The sequence below is a fragment of the Colossoma macropomum genome, unplaced genomic scaffold (assembly GCF_904425465.1).
Source record: "Colossoma macropomum unplaced genomic scaffold, Colossoma_macropomum, whole genome shotgun sequence".
NCBI classification, from domain to species: Eukaryota; Metazoa; Chordata; class Actinopteri; order Characiformes; family Serrasalmidae; genus Colossoma; species Colossoma macropomum.
The window spans coordinates 29,706,928-29,721,967 of NW_023494792.1; the positions used below are offsets into that span (position 1 = coordinate 29,706,928).

The 15,040-nt window shown below is 39.0% G+C and overlaps 1 protein-coding gene across 1 annotated transcript; it reads right to left on the reverse strand.

The window, feature by feature from the left end:
• Positions 1–741: 741 nt before the first annotated feature.
• twf1b (twinfilin actin-binding protein 1b) lies at positions 742–12,845 on the reverse strand. The gene is made up of 9 exons (XM_036576819.1): positions 12,754–12,845; positions 11,371–11,448; positions 11,011–11,189; positions 8,989–9,084; positions 8,307–8,411; positions 4,707–4,832; positions 3,922–4,072; positions 3,601–3,722; positions 742–2,589 (listed from the first exon to the last, which is right to left on the reverse strand). The coding sequence occupies exons 1-9, from the start codon at positions 12,776–12,778 to the stop codon at positions 2,425–2,427; spliced, it is 1,047 nt and encodes a 348-aa protein (XP_036432712.1). The 5' UTR covers positions 12,779–12,845; the 3' UTR covers positions 742–2,424.
• Positions 12,846–15,040: the final 2,195 nt, after the last annotated feature.

Sequence of the window (15,040 nt, forward strand, 5' to 3'; positions counted from 1 at the left end):
TGGGACAGTATGTGAAATGCAAATAAAAACAGAAAGCAGTGATTTTCTAAAAACACAATGAACTATATTTAAACAAAAACACTACAAAGACAAGTTTTGTACTTGCTTATCAACACATTCATACACTTACCTCATTACCTCACACTCATTCTGAAATTGGGGCCTGCTAGATTGGCCTGCCTGCAGTCCAGACCTGTCTCCCATTAAAAACTAAGCTGAGGAGTTGTATAGCAGAAGAATGGCAAAGCATTCCACTTTTCAAACTGTACTGACAGGTGTCTTCAGTCCCTGAACGATTATTAAATGTTGTTAAAAGGAAAAGTGATATAGCAGTAAACATGCTCTTGTCCCAACTTCCTTTTGGAAGGCATCAAATCTGGAATGAGTGTATATTTACAAAAAAATTGCATAAAACATCACATACTGTGTTCTTGTACTATTTTCTATTTAATACAGGTCAAACAGAATTCACTAATCACTGCTTTCTGTTTCAGTAGCCCTAGCTTTTTTAGAATCAAAGTTTGTATGTAGGTTAATCTTAGTGAAGCCTCACTTTTCACCCTTTTTCACTTAGGGAGTTCAATCTGCTCGAAAAGCAGGTAGATTTATTTGAGCATAAGCAAAACACATTGCGAATTAAAGCTTGAAAAGAACTCAGTGTGTATACTATCCCTCAAATTTGGTAGTCAAATTTTCTTTCACATTCCATGCGCTTTAGACAAATGAAGACAAACAGATACGTGCAATTTAAATATTTTAATTTCCCTATCTCAAACATTTTGATTTGTTAAAAAAACACAGAGACTTACACTGAACAACGATGTTGACAATTCATTCTGAGACTTCATAACACTCTTGTACAAGAGAAATGTTAACAGTGGTTTGCCTGTTCAGTAGATGGAGCTCTCCTCTGAATTCTGCTATTTGTAGTCCATTCCCTTCTGAGAGGTTATAAAGGAGTAGTGCAACTTTTATATTTTTTTTTAGAAAGATTGCTTTTGTGGAATGTGTGTTTTCTAAAGTCAAATATGGTGCAAAATTGGTGATCCCCCCCAGGCTTCCATTGGCATAGAACAAGTCTGTGTTTTTCTAAAAGCTAACAAACAGTATAGTGCAATATTCTCCAACAGCCGGGCTATTGTTTCAATACGATGCCAAAATCTGAGGAAGAACACAGATTAGTGAAGCTAACAGAGTCAGAATGCTAACAGCTAATAAAATTTTATGCAAAACATTTTGGTGAAGATACTTATTCGTGATTCAAATGACAATGATATAAGGATGATATTGGACTGCTGAACATGCCAGTGGTTTTAGACCATTTTGAACTCTGATAATTGAATGTTTGCATTTGCAATGTCACTTTCTGTGCACATCTTGTGTAAGAAGCACACATTTCACAAAAAAATCCTCTGAAAAGTGGAAGAAAACAGTCTTTAAGGATGGACTATTGGACTGTTCCTTCAGTGGTTCCTTCAGAGGTGCTGAGTAAACTCAATGCATGTTACGTGGAAGTGAATGTCAGGGAATGGAAGCAACCCACTGTTTTACATGGGAAACATTCTCCGAGACGAACGCGATGGCCACTAAGACAGAGCACATTTGATCCGAGGTGTTAGACAACATGATCTGGACATATCAGCCGTTCAGGCTTAGAAAAATAGTGTTTCTACGAGTTTAGGTTTCACTTAAAGAATGTGAAAAAGATTTCGATGCTGAGAGCATCACTTATTCAGATTTCTCAGACAAAACGGGTCCTTTAGAAAAAATTCCTCTCTATTATCAAAGTCCTCTACATTACAAATCACAAAAGGAGTTAAGACCTACAAATAAATGCACATAAAAAAATCACGATTTCTTCATCATTTGTTGCACTCGGCAACTCCTTCATTAAAATGATCCAACTCCAAAGCAAGAGGGCTGCACAGCTCAGACGTTTCAAATGTCAGGACACTATTGATTAACTCAACCTCGGAGTCATAAGGTTGTTGTTTAGGCAAAAAGCAATCAACGGCTGATATTTGACTAAAACAGCAAGCGAGTTAATCAATAAGATGCAGACAAATGGAACAAAAACAGCTGACCGTTCAGCCTTCCTGAGTCAAACAATTGCATAGGGGCTACTTAAACTCAGCCTACGAATAGTCCTGGCCTTCAATCCAAAGTTGGGTTTAGTATGCGTCTAAGAAGCGAGTCCATTTTCCAGCTAAACAGTGTAATAGTGTTAAGTTCCTCACCATTATTATCACAGATAGCATTCCTAAATGCACCTGAACGCTTTTCAGACGGTCATAGATTAGTGTTTTTCCTTGTGCATAGATAAAGCTATGGGGATGTGGGCTACAGGTTTCAAGGTAAACTGGGAGGTAATTTATAACAAGGGCTCACTGTACCACTGCTACTCTAAACGAGCAAAGAAGGGAGTTAATCGTCATCCCCGTCTCCTGGAGGACGTGTGATTCTACGCCCTCCCCTCTTCCCCGTTGGACCCTTGGGCTTGGCAAAAGCTTGTTTGTGCGCGTGCTGCTTGGGGTGCACCTCTTCATACAGGAAATCACTGGTGAGTTCTTCACCATTATCAATCTCCAGCTGTAAAAAAAAGTAAACAAGTCAGTTATTAGTAATCAGTAAAGGCCACCTCAAACCAGACATGCAGCACTGCATCTTGCATCATCTAAAAATTCGACACATGCTGCTCAGTGACTCTCAGCACTTCTCAGTTTTTCTAAGTACCACCACACACCACTTATTTGCTATTACTGCATTAAGTTAAACCTAAAACACATCCACAGAAAGCTGAAGTAGGTGATTTGTGGTTTACAATTTACACCAAGTAAGGCAATCTGAAGTCTCCTCAGCTAATGTTGCTAGCCTAGTCTATTTGTGCCTTGTGTTATTTTGCTGGCAAACACTGATTTTGTGAAGAGGTAGCTTTATTCCATTAAATCTGTAAGAGTAGAGTGTAAAATCCTTATATGACACGAGGATTTTAGGATTTTCTACGAAGCAAACCAAGGTTTTGAGAATGGGAATGACTGCAGACTTTAGAATTGGTAGTGAAGATGCAGAATCATGGGCAGCTTTTGCTCACTTGGATCAGTTGTTTACAACAAAGTATCCAGCAGTAAAGAAAAACGACAGATTGGCACTCAGCAGAACAATGATGAAGGAGCTTGAAAAGATCATAATGGTACAAACATCAGAATTGTCCAGGCTATGGTTTTTTCTGCAGTTCTTTATGGATGTGAAAGCTGGACAGTGAAAAATGAGACATGTACAAAATGTTGATTCTTCTGAACTTTCTTGGAAGGCTAAGAAAACAATGTAAAAGGATTCTTGACCAAATCAAGCCTCGCTTGAAGCCCAGATAACCAAACTAAGGACAAAGTGTGGACGCACATAATAATAACAATACTACTAATCTTAATAATGGAGTGTAAAATGAACTGAAAACTATATACTTTGTTATGTGAACTGACGCTACGCGGCGTGGTGTATCCGGTGCATGGTGGCCTGAACACAGTTTTTCCAAAAGGTTGATTTTTACAACTTTATTCCTAAAAAACATCCTAATTAGTCTTTTGAAGTGTAATATCTTACCTTTTTGGCAATTTCAATGTGCAGATTTTTCTCCACCGTGTCTATGAGGGGGTTTTTGCAGCTCGAGTACAACATCCTCTCCCGAATGCTGCATTTATAGCCAGGCATGGAGTAGATAAACACTGTAAAGATACACAGTATATGACTGATTTGCTTAATAAAATCATCAGAAATGAAAAACACGGTACATGAAGTTAAAATTATGTGGTTAGCTTTTTAAAGCTGCATAGATCTATTGTCAGCAAAAGGACAGCTTTAAGAATATGGAGTCACCTTTTTCTCTCTCTCTCTCTTTACAATGAGAAAAAAAAATTCTTTTACCTGTGGACTCCAGGTAGTCTCCTTCATGTGTATGTTTGTAGAGGAAGAAGTGGTAGCGTGCAGCATCTTTAGGGATTCTTTTCGGCAGGTCCTTCAACTCTGTCGGAGCTGTGCTGGACAACTTGATGGATTCCCTCGGAAAATCAATTTCCTAAAGCGAATCCAAACACATTTAATCTATTACTGCCCATAATTAATTGACTCCCTCTGAGATATTTCTATCACAAGCTGACACTGCAGGGGTGAATTCCAAGTTTAGTTGTGTGGCATACATCATGTGTAAAAAACACCACCTACTTAATAATTTAGCTCTTATGTTAAGGGAAAAATTGTAAATTGTACAGTTGCAGAACTATAACAATTTTCAAGAACAGTGATCACTGCACATGACGATACATGACAGCAGGGGTGGGTGATACAGCAAAAACGCCATGCCACGATATTTAAAGACATTTTCACAACACACACCACAATATTATGACACATAGACACACAATGCACCAGTAGAACCCCATTTTAAAAGCTGCCATCAAAAACTCTGGATACAATGATTTTTATTCAACCTTTTACACACTGAACTGCAGTACATCTAATTAAACATGCCTAATGATGCTCTCTTTTTAATGAAACATGCAGCTGCTCAGTGTCCTTTAAGCACTGACAGTATTAACAATAGGAAAAGCAGAAAAAAACAGATTGTGTATCACGGTAATGACAAAATATCATCATATTGCCCACCTCTAAGTGATAGTACTGCATTTGGTTGGTAATCAGGCATCACTTACAAGCTGAACATAGTTTACTCTCTTCTCTCTGAACTGCTCCAGGGCCTGAATAGCTTCTCTCTGCATGGGAAAAGCTACACCCTGCAGAGTCTGCTGCTTTGTGTCCACGTGGATGTCTGTCTGCACCTGGAAAGACACACATACGCACACTTATTTCTTCAACACACTGCCCAGCACCATCTGGAACTGACAGAGCTTATGCAGTCACAAAGATAAAGCTTGCAGTCTCAGTCTAGATCCTATTAGTGATTAGTTTGACTACATGTAGGTAATAGTTTTCACTATGTTTTAGACTTGAAGTTGCTGCAGGCCTCAGTGTGCTGGCTGTTGCCATGGAAAACACATTTTCCAAGAGGCCAGATGAGGACACTACTACATACGGCTGTTGGCTAGAATGCTTAGCAATGACACAGCGGGTCGCAAAACGAATCCAGCTTGGTTTGTGCTGTGACCTGGATCTGCTCATCCATTCACAACTCCTAATCCATCTACACAGTGTAACCCTTAGGAGTTGAAAGTTATTACTTTCATTCTGCTACAATATTCACATGTAATTACAATTTGATAATTAGATTACTAATAATTACAGAGTTAGATTTCATAATTATATTATGCGGCAACATGCACAGTGTGAATTTGGTGTGTTAGATTGAGGCAAAAAATGTGAATAAAGGAGACATGAGACTCATGTCTCTAATGTTTTAACACGTACGACCCGGAGATTTTCACTCTCAAGAAAAAGATGACTACACATGATTCTGTGTAAGTATAGACATCTGCGTGAGTGTGTTTGGGCAGTAGGGCATTGTTTCGACAGTACAACCAGAGTAAGTAAACATGGAAGGAAGCAAGATGGCTACACTAGTGGCAAAGTGGCAAACTTGGCTTGTACTTTAATAGTTGCATACAGTGAACAAGAAATGACAAATCATTAATTGCAATTATTTATATGATAATTATTCCTCAGCTAAAATTTCATCATCGTGACTGACCCAGACAACAGGAAAAAACACACAAAAATATGGTGTGTATACGCTGCTGTCAGTCACCCTGTAAATCCTGAAATAATAATTAAAAGTCAGGAGTTCACAGGAGTTTTTCAAAGCACATCATACATCTTTACGCATTAACATCCCACACACACAGGCTCAAAAAGAAGATCCGGCTCAATGTTTAGGTCTCAAATGCAAAATCAACATTATACTGATGAAGATATTATGATAACAGTGGATAATTCACTCACATCCTCACCAGATTTTGACTGAGTTGTCTTTGAATATTCTTTGAACGTGCTCACAATCATCTGATTCATCCACATAGGGGTCTCAAGCTTGAACAGTGTTACAAACCGTTCTTCCGCATGTCGCATGCAATTACACATTTTCACCAGAAATCCTCAAATCCCCAAAACTTACAAAGTGTAGCTAATTACATAGGCACTACACGATTATACGTTTATATTCATGTTCTGTATCAGCAGTTTTCAGTCTGCAATTCTGGCTTTTTTACGGATGTTACAATGTCAAGAAATGACGAAAACATGGCAAAAATTCAAAGGATGTTTTTTTCCCTGGAAAAGAACATAGACACAACAACTTTTCATCAAATTCATATCATAGTAAAATATCTGCTCTTCTACTTACAAACACAAACGTGGCATTGATTGAAAGTTTAGAACCTGCACTTTTGACAGAATAATAATTTCACCATGTTTTTGTTATCGCCAGTGATAACTGGGACTATGAAAGGTTAAGGGATCGGTTTTGTTCACAATGGCAGGTTGTATTTATTCCCTACACTTTCAAAAGCAAGAGGCATCTCCTTTATTTTCCATCAGAGGTGGCTCCTGTTCACCTAAACTTACAGCATACGGCTTATCCAGTCACAGAGACGCCACGAGATGGACCTGCTTTCGCATCCATCCACTTAATAGATGCAGTCTCTCACAAAATGAATAGTAAATATCTCAAAGCCTCTTTTCTCTCTGCCCACAAATGTAGCTTAGTGTGGTATTATCTTCTTCCTGCAGCTGCTGATCTACTGAGGGGGACTGCTGCTTTGCAGTTGGCTGCTTTTTGGAGGCTGTCATTCTGAAACAGCCAACGGGCAGCTAAAGAGAGCCAGGCCACGCTTTTGTGGTTTTAGAGTAAGCATACGGCCTATACATCATAAACAGCATGTTCTACATTTGGTTACATGAAGTAGTCTAAATGAAAGAGCATTTATAACTATATGTTTGAGAGAGTATTTATAACTACATGTGTCAGCTTGCATTAAATGACATCCAAAAATATACTGGCATATGCTGAAGACTGAATAAAGAAGAATTACATATAATAAAGAAGAATTACATCCTAGAACAGGAGGTTTGGGATATTCCAAACTCATTCAATAAACACACACAGTTTATGAAGACAGTTTCACTGCATATATGAATCAGACAAAACCACTGGCTTCCATGGCTATAATATCTAGGGACCAGAGATGTGGAGACAGATGGGAGATCCACAGCAGAGAGTAAAACAGTGATCTAGGCCAGTTTCTAATCTGTTCAGCACACAGTGAAAAATCAATGCCATACACAGACCCAGCAAGGTCACATGACCAACAGCAGCCAGCATTTTGAAGCTTCACTCACCAACTTACGGAGAGCGTATTAAGGGTGAAATGATTTCAATACTGTATCAAAACAAAAATAAAATAAAATAATTGAGAGATGCCACTGGAGTACCAAAATCTAAAACTGCATCACTGATATACCCCTCAGCCTCCTATGACGATTGGCCTGTCATGATCATAAAACTTTATCTACATAAATAATAATCATTAAACAATTTGATTGTCTTTCTTTAATTCATTGTATGCAACTATTAGAGTACAAGCCTAAAGTGACCACGTTGGCTGATGAGCTCTCTTTCTTCCTAGCTACCAATACTTAGTAGCTCTGATGACTGATGACAGAGAGCTCAAGCTCAAATAAACAAACATTACTCACCGCCACACTCTACATGTGTTGTAGCACCAAGCCAGAAGTTTTTTTCTTGTTTTCGTAAGACCAATGATGTGTCTGAATAAATGCGTTTTTCTGATTTCTTTTATTTACATGAATATGTCTGAAACCACTGGATGAACATTCAAATTCCCATCACAATCCGTCTGCTGGCAGACTGTGAAAGTTAACAGCTGCAGAAAATAACTGCGATCTAGCATTTATTCCAGTAGGGCTACAAATGGATGAAATACAGGTATATTGCCGATTTATTGCAGCAGCCCAGCGTCACAAAAACATGTTCTTCTGGAGTACAACAAACATGCCATCAAATACCAGTTTGAAATATCAGCCGAATCTTGCTTTAGAATCGAAAAATGTATTAGACCTGAAAATATGTGTTGCTGTTACACCTCTGGAGCACATGGATAAAGCTGTTCTAAATGGTGTTCTCTGTCACACAGGTTCAGTTATTATATATAGATCAGTAACTGCAGTATTTGTTTCTGTCAGCAATACTAAAGTGCCAAAACTGTTTAAGTAATTCTTGTTTCATGTGAATCTATATTTCATGCGTGGGTGGCAGTGTACTTGACTAGCTGCAGTGGTACCTCATTGAGTTTGATTTGCCTCAGTTCCTCCTCAGCAGCGGTCAGTGGGAGTGGAGCAGCCAGGGAGGTCAGGTACCTTTTATACCCGTTTAGAGAAATGTCATCCTGGGCAAAAAGAGGTCTGTTAGCAGGTCCGTAATAGGGCTGCATGATGTTGACAAAATATTAGCACTCATATTTAGTGTTAATACTGGCATTACTATATACATGCGATCAATATGCCTTGCAATTTATGTCTCTTCCTCTCCCCAAAAGACCATCTTCTACATTTGTGCCATAAAGCTGTGGTACTACTCAAAAAGTCACAAAATATTGCAAAAACGCATGGAGCTATCAGTGAAATGATCTACATTTGTATGTCTAAATTGATCTTGAACAGCTCAGCAAAACAGCCTGGACTACATGTTTTAATTGGGCTTAGTTTAGGTTGACTGAGACCTCAGACTATAACAACTGAACCGTGCTGTTTACATGACTGTGCCTTAGTCACACAAGCACTCTTATTATTCAGACTAATATTCAACCACTGGTGTGCATGCAAATATAGTTACTGTGATTGGTTAGTGGTATCATTTGCATTTTGTAGCAGTTTTGCAAAGGGCAATATTGCAATAACAGTTCATAACTGATATACTGTGTAGCGCTATTACCTAATAGGCAATCACACTGACATTAAACGTACCTTAGCAGTGCCAAAAATCTCCTCTTTTATGTGCCCACCACCAAATTCTTTCTTCAGTGTGGCCCTCGTAGCAGCGTACAGCATCTTCTGCCGAACCTGAAAATGCCATGTATGCGTTGATTCCTTTACATAAGAATGATCAGAAACAAATGCTGTGTGTGTTTGGGTTTGCAGCCATTTGGCTGGCACAACAGTGTTACTGAACATCCCAGGAAATAATTAGAATTGCAAATTATCCACAGTAGTCCAGCCCGAAACACGACGGTGTATTTTCTGTGTTTGACCTCTCTTCTCTTCACAAACTATAACACAATGTATTGGTGTGGAGGGGGGCGGCACACTACTGTGAGGCTTTTAATGCCAAAGAGCAGACCATTAACAGACAAAGAACCAACATGAACGGAAACGTGTAGCTATACGCCCATGTAATTACACAGTCTTAATGACTCGTGTCTGCTCCACGTGCTCAGTCCCACGTATTAAAATAGCCATAATTTCTTAACACAAAATTCTGAACATGATTTAACATTTTCCTATAGTGTTTCTATACATGTACACTCCATGTGGCTCTATCAAAGTCTAGATGTACATGTGTCCGTCTGACTTATCCATGTGAATATATCATTCTTGGAGAAAAACAAGCTCAGAAGTAAGGCTTTTTATCCCTAGGTGTACTGACACCTCATCTAACCTTTTAACAAAAGTGAGCCATTGAGGATACAGTTACAACTGTACCTAAGAGAGAAATACACCACTACTGTAGTACTGATTCTGACAGTGTACAGTAACAGACTTTTCAGAGAGGCTTTTTTGTTCAGTTAAATCACTGCAATGTCGGTATTACTAAATAATGAAATTTTAGGACAAGCATGCACAATATAATCTTTAAAACCAAGTGGAACATTACACTATACAGACTGTGAAGAAAGGACTTCAATGCTTTCACTTTATTACATGTGGTCCCTTAAGTTATTGAATTTAAAATGATAGTTTAGTCAAAATGCAACTTACACAATTTTCCCTCTTATCCCAATAGAAGCAGATCAGAGCTATAGCTTTGCATAGCTTAACAAAAACATGTGTTTTGTCTGTATCTTGGTCCATTTCATAGAAAACAGATGACATACAGCGTCAGAAACGGTATGACTGAGTCTTTTTGAGACTACTTAACAACTCAACACAATTTATGTATGCAGTTTGTACAGTGTTAACTGGTATACATTTAAAAAGACGGTTCTTGAAGGGGTCTTTAGTAAAGGCAATGGTTCTATTTAGAATCATGAGTTCCACATAGAACCATTTCATGCTTATATGGTTCTTCAGATTGATGGAGAATGTGTTGTATATGGTTCTATACGGAACTTTTTGGTGCTATACAGAAACATTTTCAAAAAAGCTCTGAATAGAAACATATACAACACGTAGTCCATCAATCTGAAGCCACTGCCTTCACTAAGAACCATAATTTCTAAGTGTGTAGAGTATAAGCTCCCATTGTTTGTTAACTACATTAACCTTGTAGCTCCAGCGCAGGGGTGCCAAACTCAACCACTAAATATTTATAAAAAAAAAAAATCAGCAAATCTGAAAAAAAAAAAAAGGGGGTCACTATGTTGCAGTGCATGCTGGGGACTGTAGTGCATCTCAGGGTGAAACGGGCTACTAAGAATAGAAAATTAAAATAATTTCGCAGGCTCAACAGGACTGTGTCACGGGCCTGACTTGGCCCCAGGCCTTGTGTTTGACACATGGGCTTTAGTGCAAACCTTGAACAAACTTTGAACACCATGTCATTGCTAATCAAAGATGTTTTGAGAAAGAGGAGAACTGTAAATTTGGCCATGGCTTTAAGAGAAACACATACTAACTGAACAAACACACACACTATGAGCAGCCTCGCTCATCTCATCTCATCTCATCTCATCGCTTATTTCCATAGATAAAGTAGCTGAAAACAGTCCGCAGGCTTTCCAACAAGCCATGATTTGCATGAAAAATACCAACAGTGTGAACGTTACTCACAGGTGAGTGGTCTGGTGACCACGCCAGGAAGATCCACTCGTAGCCCTGATTATTGGTGGTGTCTAGCCTGTAGAGGAGGTAGGATGGCATATCATCCTCCAGCAGAGGGAGAACATAGCTGTCCCATTCCTGGTCCCACTTCTTGGCTGCTGGTTTACTTCCTCCCAGCACAAGCTGTTCTGAAGAACAAACCAGAGATGGCAAGCTGAACAGCCACGGACCTCTCACCTTATATGGATGCTTACAGTCATAAACAAACCTGAACGCTAACTAGACACTCACCTCCAGCATAGCACCTTATATAGACAACAACAGGCACGAACAAAACCTACAGAGGTGCTTTATTCACCTCCAACTTACCATTTTCAATCACGACTTTAATCAGACGATACTCTCCGTTTCGTGCCTTCGCAAATACGTCCTTCACTTCAGCCGTGGCTGCGGAGAGAGAGTCAACAAAGAGGCCGTTTAGTGCTGGTCAGGAGCAGATCTGAGCTGACAGAGCAACAACTGAGGCAGATTTGGACGATGAATGTGAGCGGCGTCTCTGAGGAGGCTTTGTCTTGTTGGGACTTTGGACAACACGGGTAGCATTCTAGCGATGAACCAGCCACTCAGAAATCATCACCAAAGTGCTATAAGATACAACCGAGCTTCGCTACAGGCAGAATACTTCACATTCTTAGCTTCAAAGTCCCAGCTAGACTGGCTAGACTGTCTCAGAAGAAAAGGAGGAGCGATATTCACGAAGAACACCGTGCTATATAATACATGAGCTTAGTGAAACAGAAGTAGCCTAAACAGTCTTTAAGTAAAGGTGTTGTTACCTCAGTTAAACACTAAAGTAGGAGTAAATTTAGCCTAGCTACCAAAGAAACACGTCGAGTAGGAGTAAAGAAGTGTCAGGTCCTACAGAAGCAGAGCTACGGGGCTCTGACCTATCAGTACAGAGACTTTTTTATTCTAATATTATTATTACTATTTTTTCTATTATGAGAAGGTCCAATGTGAGAGATGTATGAACAAACAGCAGAACAGTCGAGGTGCTGCCGAACCAACAGAACAGAATCAAACAAAACCTTAAGAAATAATCAGGAAACAGGTGTGAAAGAGTTAAAATGAACTGAGAAAACTTGGAAAGGTTTGAATAATCCTCAGAAAAGAACTAATTCATCAGAACTGCAAACGTAAACGTGAATATTACTCGTCACTACTCACTTCAGATCACCCTGACTATAAAACTATCACTGCTTTTGTGTTTAAAAGGGCGCCGCGCACAGTGAAGCTCATCTGAATCTGAATGACTAACCAGTCCAGACTTCCTTTATGGACTTCATTAGAAAGACCTTTGAAACCTGCTGGCTTCTTCGCGACTCCTTAATGTCCTATAACTCTGCGGGTTGTATGAACAGAGCTAACGTTAACTCTCGGTTCATTTGCATGGCCGCACGAGAGCAATAAAAGCCAAATCGCACTTGACACAGATTCCTCTCTCTCTGTCTCTCTCTCTCTCTCTCTCTCTCTCTCTCTCTCTCTGCGGCTCTGGTGCTGCTCAGCTTTTAACACAAGCTTCAGAAACACCGGTAACGAGGCTGCGCCGTCTGTGCTTAGCAACGCGCTCCAGCAGCAGATCTGATTATCAAACAGGCAGTAAATGAGACCTTAGTACCGTGTACCGCGCCGGAGACTGTCTACCTGCCTACAGGCGGTGAAATGGTCAGTTAGCGATGGTCACAGCTTTACCTTGGATGCCGGTTTGGTGAGACATCGCGGATCTGCTCAGCTTCTCTTCGACCGGAGCAGCACAAACACGGAAACGGAGCGAGCGGCACAGGCCCCGCCCTCTGGCGTGACGTCACAGCACAGGCCCTCCTTCGGTCACATGACAGCGGCTTCTTTTTCTTTTCTTTCTTTATTTTTTTTTATTGTAATATTTCAACAGTGCAATGCATTGTTCAACAAAGCACAAAAATACACACAATCATAGACACAATCGCAATCGGTCAAACAAAACTAATGATAATAATAATAATAATAATAATAATAATAATAATAATAATGATGGTTGTGTAATGTGTTTTGGCTTTTTTTTTAATGGGTTGATAACACAGTATAAAGTATATGTATATATATATATACATATATATATATATATATATATATATATATATATATATATATATATATATATATAGTTAGAATAAAGTTTATAATAGAATGTTATTTTGGATATAATACAACAATCAATCAAAACATTGCACTTTATGATTTGTTACTAAAAGTAGTAAAAAATGAAAAAAAAAAAATAAGAAGGTGTATAAAAATACTTGTTCTCTCATTGGCTGAGGCAATGGGGGGACAAGCAACCTTCTTGCCACCTCTTTGTGGACCACCTTTGGCCTGCGGACCCCATGTTGGGCAGCCCTAGATGCTACTCAACTCGCACATGGCAACAGACAGATTACAGTCTGCAATTGAAGCAAGGTGGCTCTGTTTCTGATAAAATGAATGGGGAGTTTATGTGGTGGGGAGCTGAGAAGGGTAGAGGAGTCTAAAATCATTCTCAAGTAGGTGCTGTTAGAAGCTATTTAAAACCAAAGGGAGGAGTAAAAAAAACACTATCAAGTACTGAGTTCCTAAAGAACAGCAAACAAACATTTAGTACATCTTCAAGTAAGTAGAAATCTGTCAACATTTGATGAAGTATATCTCTGGTGTACTTAAGGTTTTGCATTAATACTCAAGATACTAGTTCCCTTGATAGGAGAACAGGTTAAGTAAGCTTAGTAAGGTTCAGTGAAGAATCTGACAGAGCGTGTAGTTTAATCTTGACCTAGGCCTACGTTTGAGAATGTTGAGAATGTTGCATGCGGGGCCTGATCGGACCTTGCAGCTACAGGAATTTGTGAAGTGCAGGGTGGGGCTGTGAACTCCACCCTACAGTCTGGCTATATAAATACTCTGCCAGACTGCGGTGTTGATTCAACTGCTTTGTGTGTGTGTGCGTTTGAAGAAACCACAGAGTTAGGAGAGAGGTGTGGCACAAGACTATAGGGAAGAAATGACATGGTAGGAGAGGACTAACTGCTGTGGATTAGAGGTTTCTAGGAAACACACCCTATGGCACAGAGTCTGAAGAACAGAGGTGGACATGCTCCCCTGCGATTCTACCAGTGAACATTTTGTTGTCGCTAGTATAATAGATTTGATGTTGTTAGATTCAAGTTTTTATCCAATCAAATGCTTGCATGTTACTCAAGTACTGGACACTGAAGACTGTCTGTGACTAAAACCTGTACAGTAAGGCAGCCTTACTTCACTTTGGAATAAGAATAAGAAGCTTTTTCTGTGTCCGTTACAGTTACAGTTTGAGCAACAGGACCTGAAAATAATCAAGTTATAAGGATGTTTGGAAAATAAAGTGGATTGTTATAAGATTCCATAGCACATTTGCATGTTTAAGATTTTTGGGCCCATTGCTCAGGAGTAAATGAACAAGAATTAACACTAAAGCACAAAAAGTTCAACTAAATGCAACTAAAAATGACAGAATAATTCTGACCTCACTATATGGTCTTTTCATCGTAAAGTAATCAGAATACATTTCTAAGGCACTGATTACAAATGTAGAGGATACATATATTTTGTTTGTTTGCTATTCCATTAACTTGTAGTATTATTGTTGGAGATCATTTGTTTTTATATGTATTTTACAATGATGGTGATAGGGACCCGGAGACACAATGTCTACAACTCAAATATAGTCATTTTATTTACTATCCAAAATGACCAGTGAACCTACACATCTCCTCAGTTTTTTATGTACAACCCGTTTCCAAAAAAGTTGTCCAAAATGTAAATGAAATCAGAATGCAATGATGTGCAAATCATTTAAACCCTATATTTCATTATATAAATAGTACAAAGACAACATATCAAACGTTGAAATTGAGAAATTTTATTGTTTTTTGAAAAATATATGCATGTTTACCTCTGTGTTTCATCACCTCTTCTTTTAATAACACTCTGT